The sequence below is a fragment of the Oncorhynchus clarkii genome, chromosome 4, assembly GCF_045791955.1.
Source record: "Oncorhynchus clarkii lewisi isolate Uvic-CL-2024 chromosome 4, UVic_Ocla_1.0, whole genome shotgun sequence".
NCBI classification, from domain to species: domain Eukaryota; kingdom Metazoa; phylum Chordata; class Actinopteri; order Salmoniformes; family Salmonidae; genus Oncorhynchus; species Oncorhynchus clarkii.
In genome coordinates, this window is record NC_092150.1 from 46,186,213 (window position 1) to 46,202,969 (window position 16,757).

At 42.6% G+C, this 16,757-nt stretch overlaps 1 protein-coding gene across 1 annotated transcript in view; it reads right to left on the reverse strand.

Moving 5' to 3' along the window:
- LOC139406886 (protein cramped-like) overlaps positions 1-16,757 on the reverse strand; it is a 43,639-nt gene that overhangs the window by 20,203 nt on the left and 6,679 nt on the right. The window contains exons 4-10 of the mRNA XM_071150014.1: positions 13,863-14,016; positions 9,526-9,609; positions 9,159-9,207; positions 7,172-7,257; positions 6,807-6,930; positions 1,647-1,728; positions 216-1,370 (exon numbers count right to left, since the gene is read on the reverse strand). Coding sequence (XP_071006115.1) covers positions 216-1,370; positions 1,647-1,728; positions 6,807-6,930; positions 7,172-7,257; positions 9,159-9,207; positions 9,526-9,609; positions 13,863-14,016 — 1,734 coding nt within the window. The remainder of the gene's footprint in view (positions 1-215; positions 1,371-1,646; positions 1,729-6,806; positions 6,931-7,171; positions 7,258-9,158; positions 9,208-9,525; positions 9,610-13,862; positions 14,017-16,757) is intronic.

Below are 16,757 nucleotides of genomic sequence, written 5' to 3' on the forward strand. Positions count from 1 at the left end.
ACTCGTTCCCTCCCCTTCATGCATTTAAAATGTTTGGTGTAAGCATGGCTAGAGAGAGTTACCACCATAATCCTTACATCAGTCAATTACTTTTAATCCATAATCCATAATCCATGAGGGAGAGTGCAGGAGTGACCAAGTCGGGCGAAGTGTAGAGAATTTGAATGTGTCCGGTGGATATGAAGAATTTGCCCCACTAGGCGGTGTTGACTCACAGGTTTGGGGTTGACCTCTGATGACACCAGCCGGAGCAAACAGCGCAGGACGCGGTGGGTGGAGAGTGGGGGCAGAGGGCGTGGTGACTGTAGCTGTGGGTATGTCTGCCCTGGTCCCTGTAGCCCTTCCTCCCCCAGCTCCGGGGCTGCAACAGCAGCCGGCTGCCACTCGTACACCAGCTGCAGTTTACCAGGTTTCCCGAGCATCAGGTACAGCTCTGCCAGAGTCACGTTGCTGTCTGACCGCCGCGAGCTCCAGCCCTCATCACAGATCCGCTGGGCCGACCGACTGCCAGACACCGGGGTTGGGGTGCTGCCTCCTCCATCACACTCCTCTTTTCCTGGGGCTGCTGTCCACCCCTGGTCAGGAGGGACGTCCTCAACCTGTCGCAGTACCATTGTGTGTGGAGGTGTGGTGGGAACCAGGGGGTCCAACAGGGGGAGGGAGTCCCTCTCTGGAGAGGCACTGTCACTGCCATTAACCCATGGGGTCCGCTCGTCATGCCTGCACGGCTCAGTAGCAGAGCAAGAACCTCCCCCCTGGCCCTGAGAATTGGAGTCCCCATCTCCTTCCTTGGCCCCCAAGGCCTTCCCTACCCCTGGTCCTCCCCCCAGCCCCTTCTCCCCTTCCACCTGCCCCACGGCTGCACCACCCTCCTGTTTCTGAGCCAGAGACAACAGCAGCAAAGATGAAGGAGAAGGAAGAGGACATACAGGAGGAGGAGATGTTATCTGGTTCAGATTCTTGTGCTCTGGTCCTGCTCCTCCTCCCGACGTTCCTCCTTCAGGCGTGGATACAGGGGTCTCGCCCCCTACCCGTCGAGCATCCCCACCACCACCACCCCGCCCCGGTTTGGCCACACACCCCCGGGGGAGGAGGAGGAGCGGGGCCCCTTGGATGCCCAGAATCTGGGCAGTGGGGATCAGCTCCTTGGGGCCGGGGCGGGGCTTGCCGCTCTCCTGCCAGTGGACGGTGCAGGAGGCCTTGGAGTGGACCACACGGGCTACGCTGGGCAGGGCGGTCAGGGTGCTGGTCTCAGCTGGGTACAGGAACAGGTCCTCGTCTGCGCTGCAGGGGAGAGCAGGGCTGCCGCTACCGCCACCACTGTGCTGTTGGGTTCCCTCTAATGCCTCGCGCTCCTGCAGGCTCTTCAGCTGAACACAGTATGGTCAAGGGAGGGTTAGCAGAGAAGCGGTAGATTCAAAGTAAAATAAACAAAAACAAGAACTGAGCATCAACTAGGCTAAATATATCCAATGATCCCTTGAAGTACTATGGATCAGCTCAATTGAGACTTTTTACCAGCTGGTTGTCTGGTGCTAATTTCATGCGATTCTATACTCGACCAGATAAAAAAAATGTACCAGTTAGGTTGTGGTCTATGTGCTATAAGATGGGCATGATATGACTGCTATGATGTGGAAGGATACGATGAACTGATCCTGGACGTCCCACTTCTGTTTCAGGAACTCGATCAGGCTGGACACCTTCCTATGCAGCTCCACCACCATCCTACATCACCCCACAGAAGAATGGACAATGTTAGAAAATATTTACATTTCTCAGAAAAGACAGCTCTTGTCGACAACAGAGCTCAAACACTGACAGGGGCATGTTCAACAGGATACAACCTAGCAAAACCCATCTTTAAACCAAAATATGATAATGACAATACATTTCATGTAATGGCCATTATGTATTTGGATACAAACAGTCAGGGTTGTGTGTCCCAGAAGCATAAAGATTGCAAAGCCCATCTTACGTTCAAACACACCTAATGTTCTATTATAAAAATAAATAAAAAATCTAATCTATTATTTATTCAAGGAAAACCAATTGAGACCAGGCTCATTCTCAGGGTGCCCTGATCACAGTACTACAGCAATCAATACAATGAAAAATAAAAATACAACACAAAATTTGGGAAGAACAGTTACAATTAGCGCTGTTACGGTGACCGTATTACCTCCACACCGGCGGTCACAAGTCACGACCGCAGTCAAATTCCACGTGACCGTTTAGTCACAGTAATTAGGCTTCTCCAAGCTCTGATGCGCCATTAGTAACCTACCAAACTTGCTAACTGCCTGGTATTCAGCACTCCATTGTCCCTCTAATCACTCTGACATTGCAACATTTAATAGAACATTTGATCAAAAACACTTCATGAGCCCACGCTCTTGTTAAGCAATATTTCTATAGGCTATGCAATTGCATGAGATAGTTGATATCCTCTTTTTAATAGAGGCTACTTTCAATAGGCTAGGCCTACTCTATTTATTTATACATTTTCTTAATATTAAGCATATTGCTTCTCTGCACAACAGGAGTATAGCATACCTTGCTGGCATGAAAATGAACCACGGGAAAAGTGTCCTCCATTCACTATTTAAGTGCATAGATTACCTGTATTTTTTCAACCTGCCCCTGTTGAGACAGGTGCATAATAGTCCATTTTAAATCGATATTGACACATGATTTAGTATATATGTAAAGACAATATTAAATTAAGAATAGTCTGATGGGTGACAATATTAGCCTATCACTTGTGAATGATGCCCAGCTTGTGTGCAGTAAGGCAAGAAACAGCACGTGGTTGTATTAGTTTGGGATCTATCGCATCCCACAACTATCCCAGGCAATGTTTGAAATATTTATTTAAAATGCACAGAATAGGTCAACTTCTGTACTATGGGGGTTAGTAGATTGACATAGGCTAGTGCTTTTGCTGTTCGTTAGGCCTACTCATCTTGTTTGCTGACGAAAAGTAAATGTGGACCCGATCACGTGGCTACTAAGAATTAGGTGCTTTGGAGCACGCAGCCAGGAGAAGGAAATTATTATTATTATTTTCAGGGTGAAAGGGGGAGGCATTACGGCGACACAAAGGGGATGCAGCCGGGAATGTTGAGGCCTGGAGAGAATATTATCAAGTCCTTGTCAAATTGTGAATGAGAGACTGTTGGAGTGTGCAGCCTGCGCAAAAAAAACAAAGCAGAGCTCATGCCTTCCATGGTATTTTTTCTCAAATCATTAGAGTTGCATCATGCAGCCTTAGAATGTATTAAAAATCTAAACATATAGCCCAATGTTTGTATCACAATTAAAAAGTTCCAGAAATAACTCTAAATTAAGCATATAAAAGAGTCTTTGTTAACAGCTCAACACAATAGCTGCATATACACACACTCCCTCATATCGTTGAGAAAATATCCTTTCTATTTTATTCAGCTATGTTAAATTGACTCTTCATTACTATAAAATAATGCCATGATTTCAAAGAAAATCTTGTCAGCTAAATAAACTAAATGTAGCCCACAGCCATATATGGCATAGTCAGACCAGAGCCTAACATAAGGACAACGCAGAGTATTCTACGCAGTGTTATTCTGTTCTTCTGAAATAGGACTACATTTTCTTCATATGTTTCTTTAGACTCATCTAAATTAAACAATTGATTTATTGTGATGTGTAGGCTATATTAAATTGATTTATTAGACTTTTTAAAATGTGGGATGTTCCAAATGTCTGCATCAGTGGCTTGTAGGCTATGTGTGGAAGCCAGGAGATGCTAAATGGGTTTATGTTAATTATCGGTCAATTACCATGAGATCTGCAGTTATATGCGTGACAATAACCAGCTGATAAAATTAAAACCGCCACAACCCAAGTTACATTCCTCAGCTACAAGGCCCTCAAATCAACATTTTAAATTGCCTGAGCGCACCAGAACATCCAATTGTAATGTGTTTTGTAAATTGTTCCAGCAGTGAGGTGCATTCAAACTAAAAGCAGATTTACTTAATTAGAGATGGAGACCCAGAGAACTTCAACAGTTAACCAACCCTGTGAACGGGTTTGGTAACGCATGTTTTCTACTTCAACAACAAATTAAGGTAAGTCTTGTCTTGTGTAGTAGAGCTTGGTAAACAAAAAGGGAATAGTGAAGTGATCTACAGGAAATTAATGAAAATCAGCCAACCTTTTGATACAGGATGCAGTGATGAGTATTAAAACTGTCACCTGTGATAAAGCGAAGGACGCCATGTTACGACTGCATCCAAAGGATTAAGAATAGTGGCTGCTACATTCTGCTAAATGGTGTCACCAGAGTCAAGAACTGGCAGGAAAGTTGACTGTACAATCTGCTTCTTGCGGTTTAGGGAGAGGCAAGATCTACAGTACTTAAAAAAAATTATCCCACTTTAAATCTTAGCTTTTTAACTAGCTCATCAGTATGTTTTTTTAAACATTTGTCAAGACTGGAAAAACAGCTTCTATCTCAAGGCCATCAGACTGCTAAACAATGATCACTAACTGCGATCACTAAAGTGACCCAATTACTGGCCACTAATAAATGGATCACTAGTCACTTTAAAACAATGCCACTTTAATAATGTTTACATATCTTACATTACTCATGGCCATCACTCATCCATATACAGTGGGGAGAACAAGTATTTGATAACCTGAAATCAGTAGTGTTTCCTCTTTACAAAAGCATGTAGGTCTATAATTTTTATCATAGGTACACTTCAACTGTGAGAGACGGAATCTAAAACAAAAATCCAGAAAATCACATTGTATGATTTTTAAGTAACTAATTTGCATTTTATTGCATGACATAAGAATTTGATACATCAGAAAAGCAGAACTTAATATTTGGTACAGAAACCTTTGTTTGCAATTACAGAGATCATACGTTTCCTATAGTTCTTGACCAGGTTTGCACACAGCAGGGATTTTGGCCCCCTCCTCCATACAGACCTTCTCCAGATCCTTCAGGTTTCGGGGCTGTCGCTGGGCAATACGGACTTTCAGCTCCCTCCAAAGATTTTCTATTGGGTTCAGGTCTGGGGACTGGCTAGGCCACTCCAGGACCTTGAGATGCTTCTTACGGAGCCACTCCTTAGTTGCCATGGCTGTGTGTTTCGGGTCGTTGTCATGCTGGAAGACCCAGCCACTACCCATCTTCAATGCTCTTACTGAGGGAAGGAGGTTGTTGGCCAAGATCTCGCGATACATGGCTCCATCCATCCTCCGCTCAATACGGCGCAGTCGTCCTGTCCCCTTTACAGAAAAGCATCCCCAAAGAATGATGCTTCCACCTCCATGCTTCACTGTTGGGATGTTGTTCTTGGGGTTGTACTCATCCTTCTTCTTCCTCCAAACACGGCGAGTGGAGTTTAGACCAAAAAGCTATATTTTTGTCTCATCAGACCACATGACCTCCTCCCATTCCTCCTCTGGATCATCCAGATGGTCATTGGCAAACTTCAGACGGGCCTGGACATGCGCTGGCTTGAGCAGGGGGACCTTGCTTGCGCTGCAGGATTTTAATCCATGGCGGCATAGTGTGTTACTAATGGTTTTCTTTGAGACTGTGGTCCCAGCTCTCTTCAGGTCATTGACCAGGTCCTGCCGTGTAGTTCTGGGCTGATCCCTCACCTTCCTCATGATCATTGATGCCCCACGAAGTGAGATCTTGCATGGAGCCCCAGACCGAGGGTGATTGACCGTCATCTTGAACTTCTAATAATTGCTCCAACAGTTGTTGCCTTCTCACAAAGCTGCTTGCCTATTGTCCTGTAGCCCATCCCAGCCATGTGCAGGTCTACACTTTTATCCCTGATGTCCTTACACAGCTCTCTGGTCTTGGCCATTGTGGAGAGGTTGGAGTCTGTTTGATTGAGTGTGTGGATAAAATACAAATGAATTACTTAAAAATCATACAATGTGATTTTCTGGATTTTTGTTTTAGATTCCATCTCACAGTTGAAGTGTACCTATGAGAAAAATTACAGACCTCTACATGCTTTGTAAGTAGGAAAACCTGCAAAATCGGCAGTGTATCAAATATTTGTTCTCCCCACTGTATTTACATGTACATATTCTCATTCACCCCTTTAGATATGTGTGTATTAGGTAGTTCTTGGGAAATTGTTAGATTACTTGTTAGCTATTACTGCGCTGCCGGAACTAAAAGCACAAGCATTTCGCTAAACTCGCATTAACATCTGCTAACCATGTGTTTGTGACCAAGAAACTTTTACTTGAATCCAAATGCCCAGAATGAATAAATATGTAGTCCATCTGAAAGATTTTTGCGAGAATTCAAGAACATGCATTTAGCCTTGCCCACATTACATAGAGGTTTTAAACCAACCAGTGCTTGTTGTAAGGCAAAAGTCAGATTGCAGCGCAACACCTCGTCTACAGTTGGGGCAATGGAATGCATAACAGTATTGTCTGCATACAGATTGAATTTTACCCCTTTTTCTCCCCAATTTCGTGGTATCCAATTGTTTAGTAGCTAGTATCTTGTCTCATCGCTACAACTCCCGTACGGGCCCGGGAGAGACGAAGGTCATGCATCCTCCGATACACAATCCAATAGTGTAGAGACCCTGCGGTACACCTTTCGTAATATCCAGGAAGCTAGACTAAACACCATCCGAAAACAGTGTCCTGTCTGACATAATGCTAAAACCCCTTGCAAGAAGCCAGATCCTACCTTTGAATGAGAATGTGATTGTCAACAATGTCGAAGGCATTGGAAAGGACATGGTCTTTAGTCAGTTGACACTGACCTGAGGCGAGGATTATGGGCCAGACTCTGGACACGGGCCCAGGAGTGGTTGCTACGTGGCTGCAGCTCCACGGCAACCTTCAGAGGTAGACGCACAGGCTTCTGGTCCTCTTCATCACTCACTCCTAGAGAGAGTGAGTGAGCGAGATAGAAAGGGAGGTAGTTAAAGGAAAGGAGGATAAGATTTGTTCTCTCCGGTCCCGAGATGATCAGCATCATAATCACCACTTACTCTCCCTTACTCATACCGCCCCTTTCCTGAGTACTACCATGGAAATCCATCCCCTCCTGCATGACTCCGCAACATCCCCATTCATACCCTTCGTGAGTGTCTGTAACTGTGTGTCTGTTTGTGTGTACACTCACCATCTGGGTCACACAGCCTCTTGAGCGCACGGCACATGGGAGCTTTGATGCGCAGATTCCTGCCTTTAGAACGCACTGTGGTCGCCCTGGGAGAATTCAGCAGAACCATGAGAGAACCGCAAAACACACAAACTACACCCAAATAACAATTGCACAACTATCTACACTGGACAAAAATATTTTAAAAAGTCCAAATGTAAAGTGTTGATTCCATGTTTCAAGAGCTGAAATACATTTTAAAAATCCTGAAATGTTCCATTTGCACAAAGAGCTTATTTTTCAATTTTTTTTGACTATGGAATATCAAGAAGCTGATTAAACAAGTGCACCTTGTGCTGGGGACAATAAAAGTCTCAAGTTGAGAGGGAGCGTGCAATTGTCATGCTGACTGCAGGTATGTCCACCAGAGCAGTTGCCAGAAACGTTAATGTTCATTTCTTTACCATAAGCTGCCCACCCACTGGGGAGCCAGGCCCAGCAAATTAGAATAAGTTTCTTTCCACAAAATGGCTTTATTACAGACAGAAATACTACTCAGATTCATCAGCTGCCCGGTTGGCTGGTCTCAGACAATCACGCAAATGGAGAATGTGGAGGCTCTGGTCTGTCCTGATTACATGTAGTCTGCGGTTGTGAGGCCAGTTGGATGTACTGCAAATTCTCTAAAATAAAGTTGGAGGCAGCTTGTGGTAGAGAAATTAACATTCAATTCTCTGCTAACTGCTCTGTTGGACATTCCTGCTGTCAGCATGCCAATAGTAAGCTCCCTATACTTGAGACATCTGTGGCATTGTGTTGTGTGACAAATCTGCACATTTTAAAGTGGCCTTTTATTGACCCCAGAACAAGGTGCACCTGTGCAATGATCATGCCATTTAATGAGCTTCTAGATATGCCAAACCTTATTTCAGCTCATGAAAGATGGCACCAATACATTACATGTTGCGCTTATACTTTTGTTCAGTATATAACCACACTCCAGCCAGTTTATTAGGTACACCTCCCTGTTCATGAAAATGGCTCACTCCTTCAGACAGTGAGTCACGTGGCCATGGCTTGCAATATAAAGCAGGCAGACATCGAGGCATTCAGTTACTGTTCGATTGAACATTAGAATGGGCAAAGCGAGTCACATAAGCGACTTGGAGCGTGGTATGATCATCTGTGCCAGGCTTGCCGGATCCAGTAACTCAGAAACGGCAGCCCTCATGGGATTTTCATGCACGACAGTTTAGGGTTTCCCCGAGAATGGTGCGAAAAAAAAAAGAAAAAAAAAACATTGGCAGTGGTAGTCCTGTGGGCAAAAACAGCTTGTTGAGAGAGGTCAAAGGAGAATGGCAAGAATTGTGCAAGCTAACAGGCTGGCCACAGACAAATAACGGCGCAATACAACAGTGGTGTGCAGAACGGCATCTCGGAACACACAACTCATCGATCCTTGTCCCGGATGGGCTATTGCAGCAGTTGACCACACTTGGGTTCCACTCAAATCAGCTAAAAACAAGAAGCAGCTCCTGTGGGCACTTGATCACCAACACTGGACAATTGAAGAGTGGAAAAACGACGAATCCCGATTCTTGTTGCGTCATGCTGATGGCACAGTAAGGAATGGGCGTAAGCAGCATGAGTCCATGGACACATCCTGCCTGGTGTCAACGATACAGGTTGGTGGCGGCAACGTACTGCCGTCCAATTTGCAGCAACTGCATGATGCCATCGCGTCAGCATGGACCAACATCCCTGTGGAACGTTTCTGACTTGGAGAATCCATGCCCCGAAGAATTTAGGCTGTTCTAGAGGCAAAAGGGGGTACAGACCAGGAACTAAATTGGTGTACATAATAAACTGGTGTATATAACGGTTATTTCAAATGTATAAACTATTTTTATACAAATCAACCACGTATAACCCTAAAGTCTTGGGGAAAAATAGGTATATTTCAAAAAGCTGTGGTTACATTGGTATAATTTTTTCGTCTCAGTCTTACCCCTGTTGGATGAGCTCGTTAAGCTTGGCCACGTTCTTATCGTCCATCACTATGAACAACAACAGAGTTAGAAAAGCTGTGTGCGTACCTCCTTGCTCTTGCTTTGTGAAGACAGACATTAACATAACATCTGTAATGACCTCCAACAGAGGTAGAAAAGCCAGCCATCTTTGGACACAAGACTAACACAGACATTAATAACATAACATCCTTCATGACCTGTGCGACACTTAACTATCCCTCATGACCCCGGCGCAACACTTAAATCAGCTCCCATGCAGCCAACCAGCCCCAGCAGCAGAAACAGAGCCAGACTGAGGTGTGTCAAACACACCGCGCCCCCCCACACAGACCCCGCTTGACTTACATCCTCCAACCTTCTTCCTTAGCTCAGCGTAGCAGAGGAGACCATACAGCTCCTGAGAGGACTTCTTCAGCACACGGGAGTACACTGTGGGACAGGAGGAAATGGGCATGTTATGGGATAAAAACAAAAACTACAGCACACCAGTGATCTTGGGTGCCCCACAAACCTAAAATGGGTCACACACTGATGGTAAGATTGAAAGACAGTTTAACTCTTGCACATTTAATGAGTCGCTTATGAGTGTGTGTGTGTGTGAAACATAATAGGATTCAAAAGAAGAAATTAATGCAGATTGCAGGCAGTTTCACTTGCGAATGCCAACTGGTCTTCATAAAAAGCAGATTGCTTGAAAAGTTTCACACTGATTTTGAAGGTCAATGTTTTTGTCAACAAACTGAAACAAAAAGAGACTAAACAAGCGTATGAGCCAAGATGGCGTAGCAGTCAGACGTCTTTGTCCTGTCCCTTTTTGCGGCTGTGGTGTTTTTACTTCTGAGCGCCGTCTCAGATTATTGCATGCGTTTCTTTTTCCGTAAAGTTTTTTTGAAATCTGACACAGTGGTTGCATTAAGGAAAGGTATATCTATAATTCCATGTGTATAACTTGTATTATCATCTACATTTATGATGAGTATTTCTGTTGAATGATGTGGCTATGCAAAATCACTGGATGTTTCTGGAACTAGTAAATCTAATACGCCAATGTAAACTCAGATTTAACATGAAGTTCTATGAGTGTCATCTGATGAAGGTTAGTCTGACTCACCCTCTGACTCACCCTCTGACTCACCCTCTGACTCACCCTCTGACTCACCTGTGTATTTTAGTGAGTTGTTGGTGACCTAACATAATCGTTTGTGGCGCTTTCCCCGTAGATCCTATTTGAAATCGGACACTGTGGTGGGATTAACAACAAGACTACCTTGATAACGATATAAGATACATGCATGTTTGAGGAATTTTAATTATGAGATTTCTGTTCTTTTGAATATGGCGCCCTGTAATAGAGGTCGACCGGTTAATCGGAATGGCCGATTAATTAGGGCCGATTTCAAGTTTTTCATAACAATCGGAAATCGGTATTTTTGGAGCGCCGATTTTGCCGATTTATTATATATATATATTTTTTTACATCTTTATTCAACTAGACAAGTCAGTTAAGAACAGATTCTTATTTTCAATGACGGCCTAGGAACGAGGCAGATTTTTACCTTGTCAGCTCGGGGGACCCATTCTTGCAACCTTACAGTTAACTAGTCAAACGCTCTAACCACCTGCCTCGCGAGGAGCCTGCCTGTAACGCAAAAGCAGTAAGCCAAAGTAAATTGCTAGCTAGCATTAAACTTATCTTATAAAAAACAATCAACGACTGTCGTTGCTCCAGTGTGTACCTAACCATTAACATAAATGCCTTTCTTAAAATCAATACACAAGTATATATTTTTAAACCTGCCTATTTAGCTAAAATAAATCCAGGTTAGCAGGCAATATTATCCAGGTGAAATTGTGTCAGGGTATATGCAACAGTTTGGGCCGCCTGGCTCTTTGCGAAATAATTAGCCAGAATTTTACGTAATTATGACATAACATTGAAGGTTGTGCAATGTAACAGGAATAATTAGACTCATGGATGACACCCGTTAGATAAAATACGGAACGGAATAAACGTTTTGTTTTCGAGGTGATAGTTTCCGGATTTGACCTAAGGCTCGTATTTTTGTGTGTTTATTAGTTAAGTCTATGATTTGATTTTTGATAGAGCAGTCTGACTGAGGGGTGGTAGGCAGCAGTAGGCTCGTAATAGTCAAAGGTATATGGTTTAGAGAGATAGTCAACGCGTTATAATTTCTGTAATAACTTGCGGCTGAACTTGAAAGGGGTTCCTTCGTTATTTTACCATTCATGTCTTCCATAGAGAATGTCTTGATCTACTTCAGATAAGGTCTGTGTTTCGTGCAGGCTTAAACCACCCGTGTAAATCTCACTAGGATAAGGTTACGTTTGTCAACATATTTTCATAAATTCACTCTACAAAAAAAGATCTTCACTTATATTTAGCGAATATTGATCAGAGTTACCTTGTCCTATGGATATCTACACAGTTATAAAATTGGCACGGTGGTGTAAGCCTACACGAAACAGACCTTATTTTAAGTGAATCTAAAACTTAACTTAAACTCTATTTTTATTCAAACAGTTGAGAGTATTTGTCTTCTAAGCAGACTCTCCAGTATCATTGTCACTTCAGAGCTGTGTGTGTGTTTTACAGATTGCAGAGAATAGCAGAGCACCAGTGTGGGACTATTACATGGAATTGGCACCAGGGAAAGCAAGGTGTCTTATTTGTGATAAAGATGTCAGCAACGGTTAAAAATAAAAAAAATACCACCAACCTGTGGAATCACCTTAAGAACACCCATCCAAAAGCCCATATGTATTATATTAAGTTAAAATAAAAGTGTTCATTCAGTAATGTTGCAATTTTCATTATTACAAAAATTTGCATATACACACACACACTTTAAAAAAAAAATATTAAAAAAAATTATTGGCCAATTAATCGGTATCGGCCCTATTTTTTTGTCCTCCAATAATCGGTATCGGCGTTGAAAAATCATAATCGGTCGACCTCTACCCTGTACTATCACTAGTTGTTGTTATATTGCTCCCGGTAACGGGATCTCAGCCATAAGAAGTTAAACAGATTACTGACCATTTAGAATCCCACCATACCTTCTCCGCTATGCAATCTGGTTTCAGAGCTGGTCATGGGTGCACCTCAGCCACGCTCAAGGTTCTAAACGACATCATAACCATCATAAGAGACATTACTGTGCGGCTATATTCATCGACCTGGCCAAGGCTTTCGACTCTGTCAATCACAACATTCTTATTGGCAGACTCGACAGCCTTGGTTTCTCAAATGATTGCCGCCTGGTTTACAACTACTTCTCTGATAGAGTTCAGTGTGTCAAATTGGAGGGCCTGTTGCCCGGACCTCTGGCAGTCTCTATGGGTGTGCCACAGGGTTCAATTCTCGGGCCGACTCTCTTTTCTGTATACATCAATGATGTCGCTCTTGCTGCTTGTGACTCTCTGATCCACCTCTACCTCAGACGACACCATTCTGTATACTTCTGGCCCCTCCTTGGACACTGCGTTAACTAACCTCCAGACATGCTTCAATGCCATACAACTCTCCTTCCGTGGCCTCCAACTGCTCTTAAAAGCAAGTAAAACTAAATGCATATTCAATCGATCACTGCCTGCACCTGCTCGCCCGTCCAGCATCACTACTCTGGACGGCTCTGACTTAGAATATATGGACAACTACAAATACCTGGGTGTCTGGTTAGACTGTAAACTCTCCTTCCAGACTGACATTATGCATCTCCAATCCAAAATTAAATCTAGAATCAGCTTCCTATATCGCAACAAAGCATCCTTCACTCATGCTGCCAAACATTTCCTCGTAAAACTGACCATCCTACCGATCCACAACTTCAGTGATGTCCTCTATAAAATAGCCTCCAACACTCTACTCAACAAACTGGATGCAGTCTATCACAGTGCCATCTGTTTTGTCACCAAAGCCCCATACACTACCCACCATTGCGAACTGTACGCTCTCGTTGGTTGGCCCTCACTTCATACTCGTCGCCAAGTTTCTGCTAGGTAAAGCCCCGCCTTATCTCAGCTCACTGGTAACCATAGCAGCACCCACTCGTAGCACGCACTCCAGAAGGTATATCTCACTGGTCACCCCCAAAGCCAATTCCTCCTTTGGTCGTCTTTACTTCCAGTTCTCTGCTGCCCAAGACTGGAACGAATTGCAAAAATCTCTGAAGCTGGAGACTCACATCTCCCTCACTAGCTTTAAGCACCAGCTGTCAGAGCTATCTATCTATCTATCTACCTAATCCCCATACTGGTATTTATTTATTTTGCTCCTTTGCACCCCAGTATCTCTACTTGCACAATCATCTTCTGCCCATCTACCATTCCAGTGTTTAATTGCTATATTGTAATTACTTTGCCACCATGGCCTATTTATTTCCTTAACTTACCTCATTTGCACTCACTGTATATAGACTTTTATTTTGTTCTACTGTATTATTGACTATGTTTTGTTTATTCCATGTGTAACTCTGTGTTGTTGTATGTGTCGAATTGCTACGCTTTATTTTGGCCAGGTCGCAGATGCAAATGAGAACTTGTTCTCAACTAGCCTACCTGGTTAAATAAAAAATTTAAATTAACAAGCAAGAGGTGAGTGGAGATTTCTATTTGAGAAATAACGAGAGAAGAGAGCAAGACAGAGAGATAAGCTAGCTTACCATTGGCGAAGTCGATGTGCTTGGATATCTTGTGCCAGGTGCGGTAGTAGAAGTGTCGGACTTGCTCTTTGTTCTTCACCATGCTGGCTGGCTTCCCCTTCTTCTTATGCTTCAACGCTATGTTTGTCTGGATCGCCTCAAAGTCCTTCCCATGCTACAGAGAGCGAGACACACCACTAGAGATATCGAAGTTGTTGGAGTAGAGGGCACACAATTGCTAATAAGTGTTATTGCAACGACTGGAAGTCTATGGGTATCCGAATTTACTTGTGAAACTACCAACTTCCTTAATACTGGACACAGACATAAAAAGTATCCACAAGTTCATCTGACTCTGGGGAAGTAGATAAAGGGCCGCGTTGCCAAAATCCCGAAGTATCCCTTTAAGTAACCGCATCATATTCTAACATTTTGTAAACTAATGTTGATCACTTACCTAGCACTTTAGACAAAAACTTAGGGGTATGACATCTTGGTCTACTACTCTATTTAAATCTGGATTCAGAACAGAATTATCTACTACCAAACAAGAGGTAACGCTGTTTTAGTAACCGCATTACCTAAATGAGCTAACTTCCCACTGTTGAATTAACTCTTCAGACCTCAATAGAATTCTAGAATGCTTGCATAGATAACTGAGAATTTTCTAGATAAAGCTAATTCTCACATTTCAAACCGTTTTAAAGAGCACAACCTCCTCTTTAATATGACACCACAGCAAAGTCAATGGGAATAAGACTCACCTTATCTTCCATTGTGTAAACACCCAATACATCAAAAAAGCCTAGAGTATTTAAATTGTAGTAAATTGAACTAAATTACACACAAAATGAACAAAGTATATTATAATATATTATACTTATAAATATTTACATATAAAATTATCCAAAAACGTGACTAGAGGATAATATTCCGAAAGCATTTCAAAACCCACACGAAGTAGGCAATTTGATTGTTACAGAAGTAAGAACCGTTGTCAATGTAAAAATGCATACAACTATTCGGAGACCATTCTCTCAATAAGACTTAGTACATACCAGGCCAGACACAAAATGTAGAAATAGCTTACTTTGACAACAATTCAGTGAATGCTACAAGTACAAGAGACGGATGAAGAGATAAGATAATTGTTCAGAGAAAAGATGTCTGTTGTATGAGAAATTCTTATTTCACACCGTCACTTTAGTGTTCGCCTTTAGCCTACATGTCATGGAACTCCTGGAAGTGCAGCCTCATCCTGCAAAGTGGCACGAGCATGGAAAGGTGGTTTCTACACATCTCCCACTCTTTGCCCTGCATCCACTCCAGATGCACACCCTCTCCTGTGGCCTTAACTTCACCCGCTTTCAAATGAGTTACAACTCAGTCCACACGCCCTGGTACAACACTACAACACTCCCCTCTTCCTGCCATTGAAGCCACAAAGTGATAGCAGAAGCTGCATTTTGAATGCCTTCAAGGACCAGCGCCTGCAGATTAGCATAGCAAAATATTCCCTACAAATTTCTGTCAGTTTAAGGTAGAGACATCATTTTTTTTTTGCATTGGATGTCTCAATCCTACGCATCTGTCGATGTCACACTTCCGCATCTGTGGTGAGAGAGGTGTTTTTCAGACCATGAGGCATCCCAAAAACCAGTCTTCTCACAAAATCATCTGTAGCGTCCAAAAGGTTATGACCCCTCTATGGAAAGACAAGACTCTCACGAACACATACATTCTGCTCTAGGAAGCCCCTGTGGGCCTCACAAGACTCATCTGAAGGTCCCCCGGTACGAGTTGAAAAAAATGATTGGAAGTACAGTACCAGTCAAAAGTTCAGACACACCTACTCATTCAAAGGTTTAGCTATTATTTTTATATTACTTTATTTACAATTTTCTACATTGTAGAATAATAGTGACGACATCAAAACTATGAAATAACACATATGGAATCATGTCGTAACCAAACACTGTAAAATCAAAATATATTTGACATTCTTCAAAGTAGCCACCCTTTGCCTCGATGACAGCCTTGCACTCCTGACATTCTCTCAACCAGCTTCATGAGGTAGTCACCTGGAAAGCAGCAGCTACTCTTCCTGTGATCTGGCAAAATTAAGCCAATTATACAATTTTAAAAAATTATAGTTTTGGCAAGTTGATTAGGACATCTACTTTGTGCATGACACAAGTAATTTTTCCAACAAATGTTTACAGACAGATTATGTCACTATCACAATTCCAGTGGGTCCGAAGTTTACACACACTAAATTGACTGTGCCTTTAAACAGCTTGGAAAATTCCAGAAAATGATGTCACGCCTTTAGAAACTTCAATTGGAGGTGTACATTTGGATGCATTTCAAGGCCTACCTTCAAACTCAGTGCCTCTGCTTGACATCATGGGAAAATAAAACAAAAATCAGCCAAGACCTCAGGAAAACAATTGTAGACCTCCACAAGTCTGGTTCATAATTGGGAGCAATTTCCAAACGCCTTAAGGTACCACGTTCATTTGTACACGCAACAGTACGCAAGAATAAACACCATGGGAATGGTATGTTCTCTCATATGTTCTTAAAATGACTTGCCTAGTTAAATAAAAATTGTCCTATCAAAAACTGCTATGAAATATTTTCCATTCCCAGAAAGTAAAATACGCAAAAACTAAACTTAAGAATGGGAAGCATAGAAATAGCGCACAGAACAGATATCCTACTTAGACTTGCTTTCATTGAGAATTACAGCTCGATAACTCACATTTGTGAATTTTGTGAAGTCACCCAAAAAGTTACATATATTGCAGTATTAACTACAAAGTAGCCCATGCCAACCCAGAGGACGTCATGAACATCCTACTGTCGTCCTAATAGGTTGTGAAAAAATTAAGTTGTAATTTATTTAAAACCTCA